General features: G+C 44.2%; 1 protein-coding gene across 1 annotated transcript; it reads left to right on the top strand.

Annotated features, from left to right (window-relative positions):
- The first annotated feature begins 390 nt into the window (after positions 1-390).
- Positions 391-22,713, top strand: rps6kc1 (ribosomal protein S6 kinase polypeptide 1). The gene is given in 18 exon segments (XM_061704848.1): positions 391-550; positions 1,460-1,495; positions 1,772-1,892; positions 2,584-2,699; positions 2,781-2,877; positions 3,932-3,985; positions 4,076-4,501; positions 4,633-4,757; positions 4,857-4,955; positions 7,011-7,058; positions 8,699-8,831; positions 9,828-10,612; positions 10,614-11,288; positions 11,290-11,356; positions 12,151-12,240; positions 18,760-18,842; positions 21,134-21,229; positions 21,850-22,713. Coding segments are annotated over 18 exon segments (3,288 nt in total). The 5' UTR covers positions 391-415; the 3' UTR covers positions 21,952-22,713.
- The last annotated feature ends 1,576 nt before the right edge of the window (positions 22,714-24,289 follow it).

Here is a 24,289-nt window from a genome sequence, read left to right as displayed (position 1 = left end):
TTTCGGTAGTGTCTGAGCCAAAAGATAAAAATAAATCTGTAGTGTTCATGAGAGCATTTCAAACGGGAATGAGAGCATTTGAGTATTGTGTGAGAGGTAATCCTAAATTATCTCCGAGACTCTCATAGCATAGTCACAGTGTCATAGCTTTTGCTCACTTATAGCACTCACTTGATTTTTGACCTCTCACACACTATTGAAACGAGCTAGAAACAGTTTGTGTGTGAATGCGGTAAAATCATTAGTGGATGTAAAAGCGATTTCGTAGTGGATGTGAGGGGGAGAAATCTGTACTCTGTAGTGTGCGAGAGCGTTTCAGTACATCTTTCTGAATACGTCACAGTGTCATAGATGTTGGTCATAGTTAGAGGTCTCACTCCCACTCAATTTTCGCCCCCGCTGTCACAGTGAATGGATGCTGCTAGCTTTCGGCAATGTTGTTATCAGAATGATATCGCAGCGGGACAGCGGGGATTTCGCTCGTTTTTATACCGTCACCGACCCCACGAAGCACCGGAAAGGATACACAGTTTACAAAGTCACCGCTCGGGTGAGTGGTGGGCGCACAACGAGTCCACTTGACAGCTATGGCTAACAATGCTAGCTGCGGGTCATCTAGCATTGTTTAGCTTGAGCTAAGCTAGTCGAGCTAATATGATGCAAACGCCCAGTAATGTCAAAGACAACGTACCAGTGTTGGTATTTTTTATTTTTTTTTAATGTGGCACTCTGGTCATTGTCCTCCGTAAAATACCAATGGTGTTTTTTTTTTTTTTTTTTTTAAGCCCTCGTTGGTTATGTAACTGCTAAAAGGCATTCGCCATTCTGACCGTAAATGAACCTGACCCACAGCCAAGCGTGAACTGCGTAGCTAAATGACACACTGAGAAACACAATTAACGCTACACTTCAAGAATATAAGGAGGTTGGGTTGGATAATTAAGGTGGGGGGAATCTGTTTGAGTGAACTGAATGGCTTGTTCCAATATTACCGTTACGATACATACAGAATTAATATATTCCGAGATGCGAAATCTGCGTAGCGGTGTGTCAGGAATACAGAGGAAACGCCATTCGGGTAAGTAGACCAGAAATTGGAAATTTGCGTAGCAGTGTGCGTGAATAAACGGAGAAAAAAAACAACCCGTCATTGATAATGTACATAATGGAGAAATACGAAAGTTGCGTAGCGGTGAAACGCAGAAGAAACACGTAATTTAACCGCCCAAAATTTGAAGCCATGACTGATTCGACAGAAAGATAACAGAGTTTATTTGACAGTTAAGCTATATTTGAACTTTATTTGTTTTTAGTTTGTTGGGTGATGTCTCCATCTTCCCAGTGTCACTCACGATATAAGGAATCCATTGTTACCCTCCCTCTTCGTATTTGTACCAGAGCTCACAAGAACAATTGGATTTTCATCCTGACTCCTTCCCCCTCTTCTGCTTTTACACAGATCATTTCTCGAAACAACCCAGAGGACGTCCAAGAGGTAAGACATGCAAACATTTTAAATTGGTGAATTTCTCACTGGGTTGCACTATTACAAAGCACACATTTCTTCAGCAGGTTAGACTTTTCAGTAAAGATGTCCGCTTAGGAATTTACTCTTCCCCGGAACTTGTGCTAACGCATGCAGCTTGTTGTCAATTACTGCCTGGAAGTCATGAGAACAACAGGGGAGTGAGCCCAGTTTGTTGCAGACTAGCAGTAAAGAAAAGATTGGAGCAACTGGATCTCAACTTTAGGTCTTCCACTGGTTCTCCAGATAACGGTGTGGAAAAGGTATAGCGACTTTCGGAAACTTCACCACAACCTCTGGCAGCTGCACAAGAACGTTTGTAGCCAGTCAGAACTCTTTCCACCCTTTGCCAAGGCCAAAGTGTTTGGTAAGTGCCCTTCCTATACGATTTGATACTATTTAAAATAAATGTTCATTCACACAGTTTTTGGCTCCTTTTACATTTTTTATGTTTTACAATGTCTATCTTGGTCTTGACCTTCTTTAAAGTGATAAAAAGAGAAAAGTGGCAAATGATTGTTTTACGTTTTGTTTGGTGGTGATGTTTGATGCTCTGTCGCACAAGCGTAGTTGTTTCTTCATTTTAAATGGTATTTAGATGGTATTAAAAATGCACTTTTTGGAAACTCATGGGGGAAGTTTCCTAAACTACTTAAACAATTTTACTATTTTTGTAAGATGTCACAGTTTTTGCTATTTTCTATCCTGGAAAAATGCTGTATAAGGAAAGAAAATGCCTGTGTTTTAGTCTCATAAATTTCATTTCATTCTCTTTTTCTTTTGGTGTGGCGCTAAGCTTCTTTGTATTTTTATTTTTGTGTGTGTGATGCTGAGGAGAAGAAGAAGAAAATCAATATCAGAAAGTTTCATGTCCATTGTTCAAGTATGCAATATATACATACAATACAGTCGTATATTACCATCTTTTTCCCCATGATGTTATCTGGAGCTGTAGAAGTAATGCACAGCACAGTGACGCTGCAGACGGGGAGTGATTTGCGGCTTGATCGAATGCGTGTTAGCTCACAGTTGCCGTCTCTATACTCTTTCACGTTCAGGTCGCTTCGATGAGGCAGTGATTGAGGAGAGGAGACAGTGCTTGGAGGATCTGCTGCAGTTCTCTGCGAACATTCCCACTCTTTACAGCAGTCAGCACATCCAGGAGTTCTTCAAGGTAAGACGTTCGCGTCAAATAACGCACGCGGAACCCCGATCCAAAAACATGACCGGGCGCGTTTTGACGCGTGTCGTCCAGGGAGGCGAAGTCCACGACGGCTCGGAGCTCATCGGACCGTTGTCCGAGCCCTTTTTCGAATTCCTGGCCGACGGTTTGTCCGGCTGCAGCTCGGACGGTAGGTGGTCACGTTTACGATTCGTCTCAATCGAGTGAATGCTGAGAGACAAGATTCCATACTCATGTCATTGGGTGTCAAAAATGTGTTTTCTACTCATTTTATCCACTTGTAATATACATGATAGACTCAATTAAAGAAGAAAATGGGCCTTATGATTTCATGGCATGGCTAAAAACGGAAGAATCCAACCAGAGGTGGACAAGCGCGATGGCCTGTCAAAATGAAGCTCCTCCTCTCACGTCATCATATATCCTTGGCCACGAGATGGCGCCAAAGCAATACTTTTATATTAGACACGGCTACAAAACGGGGAGTAATGAGTTTTTCAGTGAATAACAGTGGATAAGTTCCCCCCCCCCCCAAAATCTGCATATCCATGAATCGGAAATATGCTGAGTAATACATATAATGAGAATTAATTAGTTCCAAAACTAAACGGTTGCCTTCATAAAACCTTCATTACCTGTTCATACAGGTACAAAGATAAATTAACCGCTATATGATAAAACAAAACCAAAAATGGAAAGCTACTCACGTACTGGAGCGGTAATAAAGTGTTTGCAGAGAGATACCGTCATCTAGTGGTGTTTGTTGGTATTTGCTTAGTTTGTGCTGTGTAGTGTATACAGGATTAAGTGTGTTTACATAGGCATTAGTTAAAATAATCTATTGTATTGAACAGCCAGATGCTTTCCTGTGTAAATAAATACATATTTATACTTTAGGGATTAAAAGAGATACTGATACTCCCACCCCCCAAGAAAACATGACAGATTATGAAGGGCACACTGGTACACCATGTGTCTACTGTCCAAAATTGAAGTTATTGAAGAGCTAAAGCAAACAAACCCAGGTGTATTTTTTCATTCTCTTGACCAATAAGGAATCGGATCGATAAGCAGTATCGCTAATGGAGTGGGAATCTGCTAAATTCTTCTCACTTCCCATCCCGAGATGGGATAGGCTCCAGCTCACCTGTGACGCACAAACAAAGACGGAAAAGACAAAGGTTGATTTGACTAAACCTTGCCAATTTGGATTTCTTTCCCAGTTCAAAGAGACCTCGGTTGTGGTGAAGATTTGACTGTCACATCAGAGTATGGAGGTAGATATGGCGTCATTCCTGTTATTGATCCGATTAGAGCCGCTATTCATACTGAAGTGTCGGTACGCTTCTCCCGTCCACGTCTTCCAGGCCCGTCCAGTGACAGCAGCGACTTGAACTCGCCGGCCGTGGACACCGACTCTTTGGCCGAGCTAGACGATGGCATGGCCTCGGGCCGCACGTCCCCGAACCACCCGTACGGGGGCGCCGCCAGCGTTGGCAGCAGCAGCAGTAGCAGCAGTCCCCGCTTGCCCTCACTGCACGATCGCCGCAGCGCCCCGTCGCCCGCCCCCGCTCCCGGTTCCCCGGCCCCGAAACCGGAGGTTAGCCGGCCCGGCCGCGCGTCGCTATTCTCCAAGAAAGCCGCCGGCCTCAAGGAGAAGCTGAAGGCGGACTACCTGGACAAAGCCGGCGAGATTATCCGTGTGGCGGTGCGGAAGGAGAAGGATCAGGACTACCAGGCGGCGTTCGCCTTCTACCGCACCGGAGTGGACCTGCTCCTTCAAGGTGTTCAAGGTCCGTTTAGTCCAGAGTTGCGATAGGCGTAATAATCAATTCCTTGACCCCTTTTGTGGGCCCACCTGTAGTTCCTGTCACAAACTTTAAAACAAAAGTCTTGTTCTAAGTGAACTAACATCACACTGCAGGCGAGCCAAGCCCCACGCGGCGAGAGGCAGTGAAGAAGAAGACCGCTGAGTACCTGATGCGAGCAGAGCAAATATCCAGCCAGCATCTTCACAGCAACATGGGCCAAGGATCTACACAAACAGCGGTGAGCCATAAGCAAATATAGCTCATCTATTTGTAATCTTTTTTCATTTTTTCTTCGGAATAACATGATCTCGCTGAACCGGGATGGTTTTGGCAGCAGGTGATGGGGGCGCAGTGCTGCGCATCCACCAACAGAGGGAGCCAGCAAAGTCTTTCCGACGATCTCGGCGCTTACAGGGTGGTGGGCGTCATCGATAAGGTCAGTTGAGCGACGGGCTTAAGGATCTCATCAAATGCTTTCTGTCATATATTAATAACACAATTACGCTTTTTGCGGGGTTAGGGACCAAGTCGTCACGCAAATTTCACTACTAATGGATGCCCCCCCCTAAAAATTTTAATTTCCTATATAAAAATATTATCGATTCAGTGTCCCTTGCATATTCGCGGGGGAGGGGAATCGATCTTCCATTGTTTGATGGAAAACACTTTTTGTGCTGAGGCGAAATCCATCCATCCATCCTCCTATCGCCTCGCTTCCTTTAGCCATCTTTTCAACCGCAATAAAACACAGAAGATTTACTTGATAATGCAGTAGAGAGAGCTTGTGTGTGTACACGTTTAACAGCAGTTATGATGACCACCAAGGTCAGTTTGGGTTGCTGGTTCTGTCAGCCAGCTGCCGGCGAAGCAACCTCACCACTCAGCCATGAAATGACTTGGCAAGCGGCTCAGAGAGCGGCACACAACACTGAATCAATGATGCTCATCCTACACACACACACACACACACACGCGCGTGCGCGTGCAAACCCTAAGGAGAATGTTGACACAAGACCAGCGTGCTGTAGATGTGCGCAAGTTCAGCACTCGATCACTTTAACTGCAGTTTCACAATTCGAGCAATCCCAAAATGGTGCCCGGCTTCCCTTCCTTGTCGCAGCCTTCCGCCTTTCACTTTTAATGGGGACAGAAGAGACAGATGGAGAGAGCTCCTCACCCTTCGCCCCCCCCCCGCCACTCCCTGATGTTTGTGTCTTAATTATATTAGCTCCCTGGCTAGTGCCACCGTTCTGTTTACTCACATCTCCATTCATATCCATTTAGCCTGCACCTGTTTGGTCCCAGTCAGGGTCACGCGGCGAGAACGCGCCGGCTCCGCACACACGCGTACGGACGCACTCACCGGGTCGCGCACATATGCTGCAGATCTCCCAAGAGAGAGTGATGATGGAGCGCCAGAGCGATGATGATGGTGGGAGAGAAAAGCGGCGAAAATGAAGATGTCAAAGAGAACCAGCGGCAGGAAGGAAGTCCCGCAGTCGACTTTTTGAAATTGTAATACTGGCGGCGCATGCAAGAGGAAGGTCGAGATTCAAGGGTGGCGTCGGCGACATCTGCTCACTAATTGAAACAGTTGACACGTACGAAAAGTCATTGAATCAAAAAGATTACAGCATCATAAATCCTCCTCGTATAATAATAAAAACAATAATTCTTTAGTTTTGATGTGTCTGAAATTCTTAGTTTATCATATTTTATGCATGTACAGATTGTATTATCAATATTAGGAACACCGTGACCAACATGATGGGATTTTGTGCGTTTCCCATAATAAATATGTAAAATACGTACATATACTCAAATTCTGTCGTGCATTTGAATGCATTATTTCAAATATATATATATATTGCACATTAAAATAGTGTTACAAGTTCAAATATATTGCAACTATATGTAAAAAACCACGAAAGATTTACATTCCTGATTGTTTCCTTCAACCATAACTTCAAAAAAAGTTTGATTCTAATTGTGTTCTGTTTGTGTGTAATCGCTTTAAATGTGTTCAATTTGAACTGTTACTTTTATTTTAACTGAAAAAAAGTCAATCTGAAATCAAATTGACTAACTGTCACAATGTCGACGATTAAAATTCTAAATGTCGTGTGTCTTTGCTCAATAATTGACTTGAAACGCATTTGTTTGTGCCCATCTGGTCCGCTAATCAGCTAATAATTTGAGCCCTAATGTGCTTAAATCAGTGTTTTGTGGCTGTGACATTGCCATGGTAAACACCGCTGGGCCTGATGGGTTAATCCCCTCATTTCCAGTGTCATTTAGGGACCGACATTTATTTTGCAGTGACCCTCTCCTGTGGAATACGAGCCAGTCATTGAACAACAGGACCACGATGTCATCGTGTGACTCGTGTGTGTGTGTGTGTGTGTGTGTGTGTGTGTTGTGTGTGTGTGTGTCTGTGTCTGTGTCTGTGTCTGTTCAGAACCTGCCCATTAATGACACTCTTCCATCACAGGTTCTTTTGGTCACGGACAAGAGAACACGAGAGATGTTCGTCGTGAAAGTAAGTGTACTGTAGTGTGTTTGTGTTTGTGTTTGTGTGTGTGTGTGTGTGTCCCGCATGGCGGTTGTCCTGACTGGGAGCGTAAAGTGTGCCAGACGCCCGTGTGTGTGACCGCCGTAATTGATTCTAATGGGCCCGTCCCTGTCAGCTCCTCTGCTCGCAGGTGTGAGACGTGTGCCAGATGTCAGCGCGCAGCGCGGGCGCAGATGACTTCACATAGATACACGCACGCACACACGCTCAATAACGGACATATCTGCAGACACTTGCTGCCAATGTGAGCTTGATGTGCGAGATTTGTGGGGATCTTTGAAAGTCGCAAGCGCTATGTGGCATGATGGATCCCGTGACTTTGAGTCGGGGCATGGCTGGCAGCAGTCGATAATGGTAGATTTCCCCTTTGCCACAATTCCATCCACATACACTGTACAATATAGACATAAGTATTAATACATCTTATACAGTAGTTACATCTTTGAGGGGGGATTTTGCAATTTTCCCCCTCAAAAATTGTTCTTCTTTTTGTCTTCTTTGTCAAAACAGTCATTATGACCTGAGAGAATTGCATGATAAATATGCCATCCATCCATTTGTCTACCACTTATCCGAGGTCGGGTCGCAGGGACGCCCAGACTTCCCTCTCCCCAGCCAATTCCTCCAGCTCATCCGGGGGGATCCCGAGGTGTTCCCGGGCCAGCCGAGAGACGTAGTCTCTCCGTCGTGTCCCGGGTCGTCCCCGGGTCTCCTCCCGGTGGGACGTGCCCGGAACACTTCACCAGGGAGGCATCCTAAACGGATGCCCGAGCCACCTCATCTGGCTCCTGTCGATGCGGAGGAGCAGCGGCTCTTCTCTGAGCTCCTCCCGGACGACCGAGCTTCTCACCCGTTTTGTAAGGGAGAGCCCGGACACCCTGCGGAGGAAACTCATTTACTTCATAAAAACATACAGTAATAACATAAATAGATGTCAAGATTGCATTGTGATTAATCTATGGCGTCTCCTCCTGGTGTGCGGGACTTGACTACCAGGGGTCATTATAATACAAACTATATACTAAACTAAACTAAAACTATAAGTGACTCAGTAATCTGCAGCAATATTAGGTGTTTTTCATTGTAAAAAAATATATATGCATGTGAGTATTGTTACATTGTCTGTCTACATGTTTTGCTGCAGTTTTCGTTTTCAAATATTTGTTGCTTATAGCGTTACGACACCACTACATAGATGCTATTCGTTAGCCCATCTATGGTGTTTCCCATTCTGTGTTAAGCATTAAGCTAACGGACTTAAAGGCAAAGTTATGTGGTTTTGAATACACTACGCGTAGCTCTCGTAAGTCGGGTCAGCGTATATCACGGCACAACTGGAAATCGATGCCCAGCCGGAAAGGTTGATAATTCCGTGTAATGCCACAAGACGGCGCCAAAGCAATGTTTTTGTGCTAGACATGGCTTTGGTGATTAGGTGAGCTTTTCAGCAAATAACAGTTGCCCCCAAAAATCGGCAAATAGGTGCGTTTACCAACCGTGTATGTATGGACGTTCACTGTTGTACAGTGTGACGAGGCGCTTGCAAACAGCATTGCAGATTTGACGAGATCAGAAATGTCTACAATCCCCTTTCTGTCTGCCATCAGGGTCTGAGGAAGAGCAGTGACTGCGGCCGACTGAAGAAAACCATCACGCCTCGCTCCGTGCCCCACATGGTGCAGCTCAAGAAGCTCATCGACTCCGAGGACACCGTCTTCCTCCTGCTGCAGCATGCCGAGGGTGAGGCGCTTCATCTTTGGGCTCCCGCGTTACGCTCGTCTTCGCTTGTCCTTGTCCCAGACAGATGTTTGATGGAGATGGGTGTGTGTCACAGGTCATTATTCTGATACCAGGTGGCGTCGCGCTTCATTAGCTATGCCAACACCTGGGCCTCCTTACATCTCTCTCGCGTATGGGTTGTGGCGCTTCAGTGTGTGGGTGAACACTTGCAATGCACTGAAGCCTCACCATTGCTGTACTCCTTACTTGTTATTGAGTTGAACAATTTTTTTATTCGAGGGTCAGGGAAGAGTGAAGCGCAGGAAAGGTCACACTGTGTTCTTTAATCTGATTCAGTGGGCGTTTAGCCAACTAAAAACCTACCTTTTATTTGTTAATTTAGTTGTCTCAACCCCCCCCCCCCCCCCCCCCCCTTGAAATTGGTTGATTGAAATGTAATCCTGTTTTTTTATTTATCTGAATCAATAATTGGTTGAATTATTTTTTTTGTCAATGATGGAAAAAAAAAAAAAAAAACAAAAAAAACTCTTTTAAATGTGCATTTAATTGCTACAGATGCTGGCTTTGAAACGTGGGTCCATTTCATGGATTATTATTAATTTTTAAATGATTAATCTTGGTCTCTTTTTCCTATCACAAAAACCTGCCACTTGAACAGGAGTGTGTAAACGTTGTATATCCACTCTAGAAACATGTTCAGATACGTATACTTAAAATAGTATCCCGATTTGATGCAGTGGAGTGCATGTGCAGTATATTTAACAGTCCTCAACATGAGCAAAGATTCAATTGTGACACATTCAGTAATTAAAAATGTCAAAGTATTGACGAAAGGAACGTGGATTCAAACAATGAACCTCAGAACTATGAAACTGACGTGCGAACCATTAGACCAATGTGCTACCCAATGCTAGTTTCTTTTCCTGTAATTTTGCATCTCAATGGTCAATGTTGGCCTTTTTGTTTGATCCTTTTATCCTTTTCCTTGCTCTGAAGGTGGTAAGCTGTGGTCCCACATTGGGAAGTACCTGCGGAATTCCAGTCCAGACGAGAGCTTTGACATTCCTTTCATCCAGAAGAGCCATACATTAGCCGTGCATACGCCACAATATGGCGTGAATTCAGCTAGTTCCAACTGTGGGCCTGTCGCCGGTTGGGATTCTGTGCCACATGTAAACAAGGAAGTCAAAGACCCGGCTGCTGCCTCCTCACGTAAAAGCGGCCTCCTCGCCAGGCTTGGCAATAAAGCGGCAGCCCACTCAGACTCCGGCGCCACCTCTGAGGACGAGTGCACCAACAGTTATTTAACACTTTGCAACGAGTACGAGCAGGAGAAAGTGGAGCCGGACGCGCTGGAGGAGGACAACGAAGCGAGGAGCGAGCAGGAAGCGTCGTTCGACGTGCCGAACGGGGCGGCCGCCGCCGCCTCGCGGAGCCGCTCGCTTCTCAGCGACGACAGTCTGCCGTCGCCCGTCAGCTGCCAGGAGCTCGGCTTTTTCGCCGACGCGCCTGACAAGAGGCGAGACGGTGAGGGGCGGGACTACGGCGACGTGCTACGCGCGCCGCTGTCTCTGGATCAGTCCAAGCGCACGCCCATGGAGTTTTTCCGCATCGACAGCAAAGACAGTGCGAGCGAGGTGACCTGCCTCGACTGGAGGGAGCAGCCGCAGCCCCCCTCCCATAAACAGCCCCCCCTCTTTTCTGCATCCGAGGTCGTCGAGGAGTTTCAAGAGCTGGCTCCGGAGGTCGAGGGCCACAGTGCTCACCTTTGGGGGTTAGATTATTGCGAATAAAGGTTCCAATGAGTCAGTGCCGGTCATTTCTTTTAAAGAGGCGGTAGTGGAAGATGAGGGTCATCCGCCGGACCTCTTGGTCAATCTGCCCGTAACAAGCGTGGCCGCAGAGTCTCAACAAGCGGAATTGGAAACTTCCATGCTGTGTCTGGGCCTTGAGGTCGCGACCTCTCCTCAAAGGTCCATCAAGCCGGATGTTTTACAGCTCCCCGGCCAGCTGGGGGGAGAGGAAGGACGGCAGCCTTCATCTTTGTGTGCAGCCTCTCCAAATTGTGACCCCGGTGTTGCGTCTTCATCCGCCTTGACCTCACTCTGGGACGACTACAGCTTGACTTTTGGACAAGAAGACAAAGAAAAAATGTCAGTTGAACCTCCATGCCACCATAGTGACTCTTTCCCCAGCCCAGGCCTTCCGGTGGCCTCCTCCCTTTGTGAAAAAGCAATACACACAGATGCGATTGCAAACGTTGAACCGCAAGCCCGTGAGAAATCGCTGGCGTTCGACCCGGAGTCTGCAGCAGTTTCGCCTGACAGAGTTAAATTCGACAAAGACGTATCGCGGCTGTTTGCGGAGCTGGATGAGATGTCGATGGCCGCATCCCGGGCTCGTATTCCTGAGGCGTTTGTCCGATGCTGGGCCGTCGAGCTCGTGACTGCGCTGGATTACTCTGCACCGAGAGGGCATCATCTGTCGAGACCTCAATCCCAACAACATCCTCCTAGATCGCCGAGGTGAGAGAGCAACTACACTGGACACCCGCTGGATAGGGACAGGCCGGACCGCGAATAGCGCAACGCCGCGGATAATTGACGTCCATTATAATTACATTAAAGGGGAAAAAAAGTAAAAATATATATTTTTTTAAACCCAAAATATTCTCACATAAACAGGGATAAACCACCAATAAGCGTTTTTGGGTCAGTTCGCCCCAAAATAATTAAAATCATAATAATCTGCGAAATAGGTGAATCCGCAGGTGCTTAACCGCAAGTATGCGGGGGTCACTTTCTATAATTTCTGTGCCGTGTGATTGGCTGGCGACCACACACCCATCAGTCGGGATCCCTCTACCAAAATAAAGACAAGAGACCGTGTTTTACTAGGTCACAAATTCCTCCCAATTTTCTTCTGTCGTCGTTCCACAATCATCTCTTTCCACCTCGTTATCAACAAGCGTCTAATTAGCTGAGTGGCTGTTTTAGTCTCCCCTGTGGTAATTATTGTTCTAAAGGGTCCATCAACGAGTGGTGCGGTGTATCATTCTGGCTAGCCCCGGCTAATGGCCACGGCTACCTAATGACACCATTAGTTCTAATGATGGCGTTAACGGGTACCCGCTAAACAGGAGTAATCGCCGAGGCGGTGTGCTTGAAACAGCTCACGGAGGGGATTGTAGGGAAGCGGAAAGGAACGGGTGGAAGGAAGTGCTTTAGAGGTAGGCAAACACTTTGAGAAGTACAAAGTCAGAGTGACACTTGACTGTTCGAGGCGCTAAAAAAAACAAAGAAAACATCTTTCCTTTCAGGTCACGTTCATCTAACTTACTTCTGTAGCTGGAGTGATGTGGAGGAGTCTTGTGACGAAGAGGCCAGCGCTAACATGTACTGCGCACCAGGTAAGACCTCTTATTTTGCAGGGCAAAGGCTCTAATGGTGTGTATTATTACGTCTTTCCTGAATTGGTCACGACTAGGCTACTTTCCCTCAAAGGGTAAACAAATACTGAAAATCGGGCCAAATTTTGAGCTGCTTTTTTTTGACTGTTTGATAACGCTTCTTATAAATCTGGTTCCAGCCATCGAATATTTTTTAAATTGGGTATTCTGTCAAGTTTTCGGATAAAAATAGATTTTGCATTATAAACAATATAACGTACATGTGAGGTGCAGGTATTATTTTTGTCCACTTGGGGTCACCATCCTCACGTTCTACTGTAGTATCTGTGACTTTTCAGTGTGTGTGACTTTAAAAGGGAGGGCCTGGTCTGGTGAGTGACGTGGGTGTCAGTGGATGAGAGTGTCGCCTTGGCTGGCTGTTAACTGCCTAACCTGTTAGCCAATAGCCAGTCTGCGTGTGGAGTTACTCGGTGTGAGTTGGGAGATCGTGAATAAGTGTGCGTTTGGTTTCTCACCGTTACTTTAATAAAGCGATCGAAAATGCACTAGTGGCTAAGTCTATTTTTGACAACTTGCAGGGATGTTACAACATCGATACGTTACCTTCTGTACACGGAGCGTAAACATGAGACCAACATCAGACATTTGGCCAGGATACTTGTAAAAGAGATGTTTAATCTCAGTGAGGTTTTCCTGGCTAGAAAAAGGTTTTTGTAGTTACATTATTCCAATAATCCTTGCCGTCCTACGCCACAAACTATGAAGTGGCAGCAGTAAGTAAGAAAGCAAACATGACCATTTTTTTCCTCGTCATGTGTGGGGTCTCTCGAAATCTTTAAGAATCGTCCAAGATGTTAAAAATCGGAATGTTAGTTTCTTTCACAGCCTTGCTGTGGGGACAGAGAAAACCTTGTTGTAATTGTCTTGCCGTCCTCTGAAGGGTGCTGCTGTGCAACAGTGAGGCCAGCGAGAGCGCGTGAGCTCAGCCCTTGTTTGTTGCCCCCGGCAGGCTTGTGGCAGCTCTGGCATGTGGTTTAAAAGCTGGCAAAAGCAAACTGTTTGCCGCTGGACGAGTGATTCTTCTCTGCACTTTTGTGTATTTTAAGTATGCGACTTCAGACACTCGGATGGATCACATGTTCATGTGTTTAATTACACGTTTATACACTGAAAACACTTAATGATAACCTTAACACGCACTCTCCTTTTCTCACACACTCTTATTCGTTATTTATCCATCCAGGAAGGTTAATTGACACCTTTCTCTGCACAATGGGACATTTTGTAGCACATCTAAACGTGCGCAGTCTCGACAGTTCAAAAAAAGTATCCAAAAATTATTTTAATTCAATGTGTGTTTCTGCTATTCAAAACATTTTTATGAAACATTTTTTATATATTTCATTTTTATAATTTAAAAAATTAGCAGAAACTATTTGAAGAAATTTAAAATCATGTTTAAATGCATATTTTTGAACTGCAATACACACGCACACGCGTGTGTGTGTGTGTGTGTGTGTGTGTGTATATATATATATATATATATATATATATATATATATATATATATATATATATATATATATATATATATATATATATATATATATATATATATATATATATATAAGACTGCTTTATTAATTTCAGACTCTTAAGAAAAACAACTACTGCTTGTAGTCTTATTCTTCTTATGCAATAAATCTTTGTCAACTGTAAAATATCCTTAGTAAATGCAGTAAATAACCATGCTGCGCACAGCGTCTTCAGGGATGAGGCACAGAATTTATTAAATAACCTAAAGACAATAATCTGAATAATCCTGTCCCTGAATTCAATAAAAACATCAGGGCTATTGCGGCTCAGATTGGTGGTGTACTGACTTTGTTTATAATATCTTCTTACAGCCCAAGATATTTCATTTAAAAACATGTATAGGATCATCAAAAAATCATATTCTAAGGTTGAATACACAACCTTTCGTATTAATCCTAAATTGTTCATTGTCACTAGGACATCAGGTTATAATACTATTCGTCAGTAGGGGGCGTCTGATACCTTCCTAGCGTCCACAAACAGTCCTACTGGATGGCAGCTCTCATCTTTCTGTCGGCCTTTTTTGCAGTCATTTTTCTTTTGACTTTTGTCTAATATATAAATCTGCACTTAACACATGCATGGATCGTGTGTATTTACTTGTCGATCCAAACACCAAATAGGCCGTTTGTGTGTGTGTGTTTTCTCTCGCCCTTGTTATGGATGGCTGTTTATCCAGACAGGGTTAGCTCTATGGCTTCATTCCTGATGACAGATTTATGACTGTTTGCCAGAGAGCTAGCAGGGGGTCTGCTGTGTGTGCGCGCGTGTGTGTGTGTGTGTGTGTGTGTGTGAAAGAAGGAGAGAAACATGTTTTTAAAGCACACACATTCACACCCACAAAAAAACAACAACCTAGGGAGTGGACTTGGAAAAATCCAGTGGCAGTGTATTAATCTGTTTATTCTGCACTTCTTGCTTTTACTTTACTTTCTCACCATTTTGTCATCACTAATAAGCATCAGATAGCGAATGTTTTGTTTTGTAATTAGTAAAACAAAACAAACTAAAACAAAAACAAGTAGTTGAATGTTTGAGGAACAGAGGCAAAATGTAATAAATGTTTCTATTGAGGTGGAGGCAAGGACACTTTGCATCACACAAGATGTGAGCCAAGGGCGACATTTTTGTTCATTTATTTGCGTGTGTTCCACCGCAGATAATTTTATTTTTATTTTCCATCATAAACCTAATTAATTCATATGCATCCCACCGATACACAGATAATTATACTAAAATAAAGTTTAAAAAATAACAGTTGTAATAAAATTCTATTGAAAAGCAAGAAGCTAAAAAGAATGCCATGAAAACTTAGATTTTTTTTAAACCCATGTTTGTGTGGACGTTACTTCATCGCTTTTAATCCTTTTACCGTATTTTCCGGACTATAAATCGCTCCGGAGTATATATCTTACCAGCCAAAAAATGCATAATAAAGAAGGAAAAAACGTATATAAGTCGCACTGGAGTATAAATTGCGTTTTTGGGGGGAAATTTATTCAATACAATCCAACACCAAGAACAGACATTTCATCTTGAAAGGCAATTTAAAATAAAAATAAAATAGAGAACAGGCTGAATAGGTGTACGGTATGCTCACGTAACACATCCAGCTAACGTTACATGACGCATAAACAGCGAAATAAGAACGTGCCTGGTATGTTAACGTAACGTATTAACAGTTATTCGGAGGACTATAGCATAAGGAAGATGCTAACAAGTTTACCAAACAATCAGTGTCACTCCAATTCACTAAATCCAATGAAATCTTCATCCTCGGTGTCACTTCTAAACAACTCCGCCAACCTCGGAGGAAGACGATGCGCCGCTTCTTCTTCTCCGTCCAATTTTCAGAGGTACAGAAGTAGCAGGTACAGATACACAGGCCTAGAGCGCCCTCTTGCCGTTGTCAGCGTGAAATGATATAATAATGTGTTAATAATTTCACATATAAGTCGCTCCGGAGTATAAGTCGCTCACCCGGCCAAACTATGGAAAAAACAAAACAAAAAAAAAACTGCGACTTATAGTCCTAAAAATACGGTAATGTTATTTTCAAGTTTTTGATGACTCCGGTCTTATTGTTCTGCGCAGCCAGGACAAAGACTTGTGTCCTGGCTGCTCAGAACAAGTTCTGATTCTGTTTCTGTTGTCATCATCACATTTCGCCTCTTCGTCATCAATGGTACCATTCTGTGGGCAGTATTGTTTAAAAAAGAAAAACGCTCAGTTATTTGAAAGCTCAAACTCAATTTTTGGTGTGACTTGAAAAAAAATAACATCGGCCTCAATGGCTCACAACGTGACATCATATAAAGGATACAAGCTGAAAAAATGCAGTGAAAACTGTTTTTTCAAATATACATAGAGTCTTGGCCCACGATACTGCAGTGCAGACGGCTCCCTCCTCGTACTTCCTACCTGCTTTAACAACGCTTCCTCTTTCAATAGAACTCTTCGGTTAAATGTGAGGGGAAGTTGGCGTGACAGGAGAAGAGAGAGAGTTCCTTACGGCCCACAGGAGAGAGGAGATGTGATTTGAGATACAAAGCAAAGTGTGTGCGCTGCATTGTTTAGTGTCAAGGGGAAGAAGAAGAAGAGGCCACGAGGTGAACGTGCAGTATTGTCGAACTCTTCTGCATCCCTTGTTTGATTTCCCACCTCAAGTATTTGCCGCACATGCGAGTTGAAGGCAGAGTCACTCTGCGGAAGAGTTGTTTCGCGATGACCTGTGGCCTCTGGACGCGGTTAATTCCCCCCTTTCCCGTCCTCTTTCTCCCCTTCGCAGTGCCTCGCTCTGACAGAGCGGTAAGTGTAGCCTGCTCCACTGTACTCTCCCTGCAGCTCCTTAGACATTAATCCATTGTGATGACATCGACCTTGCTCTGAGACGTGTGTGCGCGTGCGTGTGTGTGTTCACTATCGCCCCTCCAGCGTGGAGCTACGCAGGTATCACTAGTCTGTTCAATGACGATCTTCTCTCCTTGGCTGTCAAAACAGTAATCCTGGGGAGCCCTGAAGACTGGTTGCTCAGTTCGCTGTAAGTGTGCGTGAGTGTGTACACACAACAGTATCATAGCCCTCTCTAACCTTGGCTGCAAGAGAGCCACACACGGCCCGCAGAGTTCCCCCGTCAGCCTCCAGGAGACAAGGGGTCTTTGTCCCTCATGTTCCCCCAGCTGAGGAGCCTGATCCCTGGGCACACACACAGGGTCACAGGCCCCCCCTGGGTGACCACCCCCAACGCCACCCTCCTCTCCCCCCGGAGGGCGGAGCAAAGCGAAGTTGAGCGGCATGAGAAGCCATCTGGTGCCAAGCGGCGCTCGTAGCATGCACCGACGCACACTTTTTGACTTTGGCAGGAGGTTGTCACTCTTTTGGGTCTTAAGTGGGGTACACACATGCTGATAATGAGGCCCAATTTGAGTTATTGTCCTCTTTTTTTTTTTTAGGCAAGTCAGCAAAGGCCCAATTGTCTGATGCTTCTCAAGGATTATCTGATCATTTGTGGTGTATTTAGTATTCTTCCTCCCTCATATGCTCTCAAAACGGACGACAATCCTAAATTAAATACTGTTCAATATTTACCGACAAAGACTGTGATGTGAAACGAAACGATAGCCAAATGGGAAGCGACGTGAACACAAAAAGCGAAGCAACTGGTTGTGTCGAGTGTTTGTATAATGTCTCCCATATCACAGTAAAAATGACAAGGAGAAGAGTTTACAACCGCAATGTTTGGTAGCAGATAAGCTGTCTGTGTCCACACTAAGCACAAGGGGGAATGGGGAGGTGAAAGACAAGCAGTAGGGTGAGCACGCAAACTAGAGCGCGGGCAGAGATGAGAGAGCGAGAGTGCATTGCTATACAGGATAGTGAGAGGCTACACGCAACTAAGATGAAAAAATGATCTTCAAAAAAGTGCAGACTTGGCAAAATTTCAATTTCCTATCCACAAAGTAACTTTTTATTTTTTAAATTTTTATTATTCTTATTATGATTTTTTTTTTTTTTTTTTTTTTACTTAAAACAAGACATTTTCCTCCCTAAAATAAGTGGGGGAAAAAAATCGCCAATGGAACTAGTATGACTTGATCAAATTCTCAAAACAGGATCTTCTATCTTAAAACAAGTCTTGTCTTGAAAACAGTCTTTAAAAAGTACAGTAAGATGTTTGTACTAGAAATATGATAAATTCACTAGGTAAGATGAGAGTTTTTGCCGTGTAAACTTTTTTTTAGTGGACAGATCTGCCATCAAAGGTTCACCTTCAGAGGCTTTCTGTGCAAGGATCATATAAGTAATTCATGAAAAGGGCCAAAGTTGGACAACTTCGAGCAAGATGAAACGGCAAACCATGTCTCTGTAATTAATTATTGAGAACCGTTAAATAATGTCGCTTGTCAAGAAACAACCCCCGAGCCCGGGGAGACGCCTCAAATTGAACAAGCGGGTGTAGAAAGAGAACAAACTCCATTGCGCTGTTTGTTCTCTTGTGTTGGCGCTTTACATTTCTTAATGTGCGCGTTTAGTCTGAGTGTGTGTTTGCGCTTCGAGGTCGGGTCATGCAGATGGTGTGAAGTTGCGGCACAGACGGTTTCCTCAATTTAACTGCTTTTTTATTATGCAAATCGCCCTTTTATGAGACACACTCCGTGTGTGTGTGTGTGTGTGTGTCTGTGTGCGCGCACTCCTTTTGAAGCAAGCGTGTCAGTGCGTTGAATGACTGAGTGATTCAAGTTGTCGGCCTGTAACAATGTGGAGGGTTTTGAAACTGAAGTAGCTTGAATTGCAGGAGCTCCGCCACACATTCACCAAGTTGAATTTCGTGTTTTAAAAGAAGCGCAAGTGGATTATTATTGTTTTCCTCCGCCCTCACAGGAGCGTCTTTCTAGATGGACTCATAATGTGTTTTCATTTCAGAGGTGGGAGGCATTGGCGAGGAGACGGCTGCGTGCGATTGGTGGAGTTTGGGCGCCATCCTGTTTGAGCTGCTGACAAGCACGGTGAGTCCAAAAAGAGCCAGAACTGTGTGTTTCTTTTTTTTCCCTTTGTGGCTAAGGTATTGTGGGATGTCTGCACGTTGATTGGCATTCAGCTGTCACACTCTTTATGGTCTTGCCAGATCATGTGTGTGTGCGTGTGTGTGTGTTTTGTTGTTGTTTGTGCGAGCGAGGTGCGTCTTGGCTGCCGCCTCTCGCACTGGTTCTCCGGGAGTGCCAGGGGTGTCCGTGTGACTTTCTCCCCCAGCTTGAGCTCCATCTGCCGGGCCACGGGGTCAGGCCTCCGCGGGCCTCTTTCCTGGCTCCTGGCGCACCGCCGGGCGCCCGGAGCAGCGGCTCAAACCTTACGTCGGCATCGAAGGTGAAGACCGGGGCAGCTCTCACAAGTGCTGATCGCTCGACTCCATCTTTTAAAGACTTGGAATGATGGGAGGGGGGCAACTGAGTTTTTTTTTGTCTGGAAGTATCTCAAGCTGCCGTATGAGTATACAAACAATCCAATACAGTGGACCATGTCACGACGAATGCCCCTAAAGTCATACAATTTGAAATTCGAATCCCCAAAAAGTCACACAAAAACTTGTGAGTCATCATGTCTGACGTAACGCTGACAATTAACAACACAAACGTGGCTGGCTTTTTCTTTGGCTTTTGTGTCATGCCAACACGACACACGAGGTCCTCGATTCATGACAAAGTTTCTTTCCTACAAAGGTGAACAACCCGAATTTGTCAGTAAGTCCTAATGTGTTGTTTACCCAAGCTAACAAGGTCATAATTACAGTAAATATTTCTATGAAAAGCATTTGTAGGCCATAAAAAACAGTTAACTAAAAAAGAAACCCTTTGATCAGCTTCTGTTTCCTAGTCTTATGCCCAGTTAGCAAACAAAGGATAGATTTTTTTAAATAATTTTTTTTTTTTTTTAACCAGAGTTGGACATTTCAGAATAGTTTCAGCAAAGCTCCTGAAACCTGGCAAATGATTGACAACTCCTCCCTCATGCCTTCTGTCTCTGATTGGTTGTTCTTCCTCTGGTTTTTTGGTAGATTGTAGTTAGTTCCCCTATAGCTAATTTTTTTCCCCCCTTAAGATAATTTTTTTTTTACTTAAAACATTGTCAACTCAATTGATAAAAGGTTATAGGATGGCAATTGTTTGGCCCTGGAACAGGTTCATTCAATAGCAATTATTATTCACAATAAAATTAGTTTGAAATCTGAACAAATCAGATGTGGACCAGCGTAAAGGATCAGCTTGTGTTTAACATTGGAGGTTCCACAGACACACACACACACACACACACACACACACACACACAAAGTGCATGTGCAAAAGGGCCCTTCAATTTTTCGTTGTCTATTAAATTTAAATCGAGTGTAACTGTTTGCCAGTGGGCATATTTTCTTATCAGCCATCAACGGTGCCCATCAGTGTCCCAAACATGAGTTGGGGGTGTTAGGTTGGTGTTATTGTGTTTAATGACACACACACACACGTACGCACGCTTACCTGGGGAAAAACAAAGTCAGTCACACAGATGTCTCCTTTGATGATTACGTCTGGGTACCGTCCTGGCAAAGATACACACAGACACGAGCGCGAATAGTGTCTCTTGATCCTTGCAGGATAAGATCTTGCCTGGGGCAGTCTTGACTGCAGCCAGGAACCAAGCCAGAAGTCCTGCAGCACGTATCGGGAGAGAGGGAGCGAGGCAACAGCTCCAGCTGGGGGTGGAAGGAAAAGGGAGCGGGAGGGGAGGAGGGCACATCGGGGCCCCTAACACAAACGAAACGCACAGCTTGCCACACACACGTACACACGCACACACACAAGGATACACACTCATCTCTGCCGTTTTGTTTTTTCGGTTCTGCCGGAAGATGCGCTGCTGCTCCGCGATGATTACAGGCCATTATTGTCAATTATTTGAACAATAAGGCTTTACTGTGCGGTTTTGGAGAGCACTTACAGGTCTTGTGCTCCCTTTCACTCACTCAGTTACTTTTTTGTTTGTATTTTCGGGTGAGTGCGCTATTTTGCCTTGTAATCCCTCCTGGTTGAACCCTGCAGTGAACTTTTTGAAAATATGGATGATTAAAAACAGTATGTTTTCCATTTTGTGACATACGCCGGCAGTTCCAAGAAGAGCGTAACCGCCGTCATCAATGTTGTTTCAGGTGCTCTGTCCTCCTCCTCCCGCTCCGGCCGAGGCTCAGCGGGTGTCCCTACCCCGCTTCGTCACGTTTAGTTTTTTTCTTTGTGTTTGCGCTGATGGTTATCTCTCGCCACAGTCGCTGCTCCAGTGCCATCCAGCAGGAATCGGACGCCACACGGCACTCAACATCCCCGAGTCGCTGTCGGAGGAAGCCAGATCGCTGCTGGAACAGGTGGCCGTGCAAAGCAAATACACAGCTACAATGAGAACATACTCAATAATGAGGTTGTTATTTTGTAACGCCAAAGCAAGACCTCATCATAACTACTCTTCAGTTATGTGGGAATAAAAAATTTTATTTATAGGCGCCTTTCAGGAAGCTCAAGCTCAACTTACAGACACAACTATCTGTACATTAGCAAAGGAAAATGGGATTTTGGCTAGCATATTAAGCAGCATAATAGGACCAAATTATTAGAAACACCCAATACTGGCCACTCGTGCTTGAGAACTATCTGCACCATTTGCACAATTGTCACTGTACCACATTATCGCTCTATTCGTCATTTCAAACTGCTCCAAATTGCTAGAGGACTGTGCGTCATTTGCACAATTGTCATTGTATCGGCATTACCACATTACTGGCAGACCGAGCCACAAGCACGTGGCATGGCGCATCGATTCCACTATGGCTCCGTCGCACTTTTTTTTGTACGAAAACTGGGCCAAAATTTCAATGAAAAATGTAATAAAACAAAAAAGATTCACACCACCCATTCCCCCACTCACCCAAAAAAACAAGGTTCTACTGTATTTCTGTTGTTGCTGAAGCCTTTATTTCCCGTGTGCCAGTTGCTGCAGTACAACCCCGCAGAGCGACTGGGCGCAGGAGTGGCCGGCGTGGACGACATCAAATCGCACCCCTTCTTTGCCAAAGTGGACTGGACCAAGTAGATGCTGCCCAGCCCTTTCCAGAGATGCATGCTGGGAAACTGGCCATCACTGTTACACTCCAGGTAGACAGAATAGAGATCAGCGGGGACAAAAGTCCACTTTTACGATAAATTTGTTTCATTACCAAACAGCAGTGTTATCTTATCATGTACAATTCCAATAATTTCTATTTGCTTGACTGATGCTCCACTAAACCTTTGGTTTGACACTCCTTTTGTTGTTCCTATAAGCCATGAGCAAACGAGAGCAAGAGGTGAAACTTTGCAACACATGCACTGACGGCGAGCTTATTGAGAAACGCTATGATTTCTTTACAGACGAGCATGCCCACAGAGATTAGCCCAAACCAGACAGGATGAGGATGCCCTTGTTGGAATACTTCTATTTTTTAATTACCGCCACTTGCAATATCAGGGGTTTACTATGCATGTTCGGAAGCAAAAATGTGGCCAAGTAGTAGGTGGGCATTATTACAACGGGCTGAAACTCTCCATCCAATTGAATAAAGTCAGCAGACTTTTGGGGGGGGGGGGCAAAAAAAAACAACAGAAAAAACTCTTTTGTATACAACAAACTGCACTAAACACTGAATTAATGTTGTCATGTAAGATAAGAAATCAGATTTTGTGTAAATATCCCTTTTAAAGGACCTTCAAGTTTTGCATTGAAGAAACCTAATAATACTCTAATGACTGAACTTTATAGTGAACATTTCCGGTGATGGTGTCTTGTCATTTTTGCACATTAAATCATCCATATCAATCTCTCAACATGTTTTATTTCCTCCTGTGTGTACCATCCATACTGCACTGACTCGGCCGCGATGCAAACAATAAACACACCTGAGCGACATGGCGCAGTCTCGCTTCCTTTGAGCCCAGTAAAGACCTCGACGGGGGCGGCGCCGTACTCGTGGAGAGCCGCTGTCGCTCATATCGCGCGTCACCGTGGCCGTACTGTGAGCTGGCTCCATGGCAACCATACACGCACACATCGTTTTTTTGTTCTTTTTTTAGGGGTTACACACAGTTTTTTTGTTGTTTTTTTTTTAGATTGTAACTAATTTGTGTCAACCATTAGAGACGGTTACTGTAACTCATCAGTGATATCCAGTTACTACAATTGCATATACACTATTTTTAATAAAATGTTTCTAATATTTTATATCTTAAATTTTTTAAAGTAAACAGTTTATGGTTAAAATATACAACTTAATTCTCCCTCATTACTTGCTGCCGAGGCAAGAACTGTGTGGAAAAGGGTTAGCCCACTCCTTTTTTGCTTTCCTTTACAGTCTTGATTAACACAAAAAGTAACTCAAATGTTAGAAACTGCTCTCAGTACGCAAACTGCAAGCACAATAAGAAACGGTGTTTATTGACTACCTCTTAAATACAGTGGTCGATATTACTGTACAGTGCCAATGGTGTTACCCGCTGAGGACAGGCAACAACTAACCAATAGAACAAGATGAGAGAGGACAGAAAAGGACAGGACAAGACAGGATGTGGGAAATGAGCAAGGCAGTGCTACTGATGAGTGGTGTGGCGGGATGCTTTTATAGTGTCTACCATGTTTTGTTTTTGTTTTTTCCATTTGACGTGTGTGATTCTGAAGGTACCGCAAACTGCTCTCCTGACTACAGTGTGGGTAATAAGTAGTAAAATGATTCAAAATCAGGTTTTTTTTTTTTTTTTTTTTTTATTGTCCACAATGTTATTTGATAAAATGGGTCATTCTGATCATGTGGATTCTGTTTTCATAATCATAATTAACATTTTGCATGTGTCCCTGAAATCGCTGTTCCCTCTGTTAATTGTGGGGTAACTGCTCCTTTAAGAAACGTGACAAAAGTCGGGCATTGCGATGCGAGTAACCCCAAGAAGTAGTACTGTTCTTCTTTGGTTGTGGCTGCATGACTTTATTATACTGCCTCCCTATGGCCAAGACGGGCACTCAAGAAAGAGCAGCACAATTCATTGGATTGCACTGTTTAATTCTTTACATTCTATTTAATTGTTGCTTTTATAAAGCACAATAATTATAGAGTGCTATCATATTAAAAACCACAAACAAAAATGTTTTTTGGGATGGGAGCCTGGAACGGATTAATGGCATTTCCATTCATTTCAATGGGGAACGATAATCTGTACTGTGCCACTCCCGCGGGTGCAGTTGCTCTACGTGTCGTAATGTAATACCAATAACAATGTAATTATTACACAGTCGCTCATCAGATGAAGTCCACTTAGCAGACTGTATGAACTGAACATGAACCCTCTCACTCAATGCTTCTGTCACCATCAATGACATATTCATACACACGCACAGGTCAGGG

Source organism: Phycodurus eques, chromosome 18 (genome assembly GCF_024500275.1).
Source record: "Phycodurus eques isolate BA_2022a chromosome 18, UOR_Pequ_1.1, whole genome shotgun sequence".
In the NCBI taxonomy this organism is placed as follows: Eukaryota; Metazoa; Chordata; class Actinopteri; order Syngnathiformes; family Syngnathidae; genus Phycodurus; species Phycodurus eques.
Note: the sequence above shows the minus strand (reverse complement) of the source record. Positions and strands in the feature narration are given on the sequence as shown.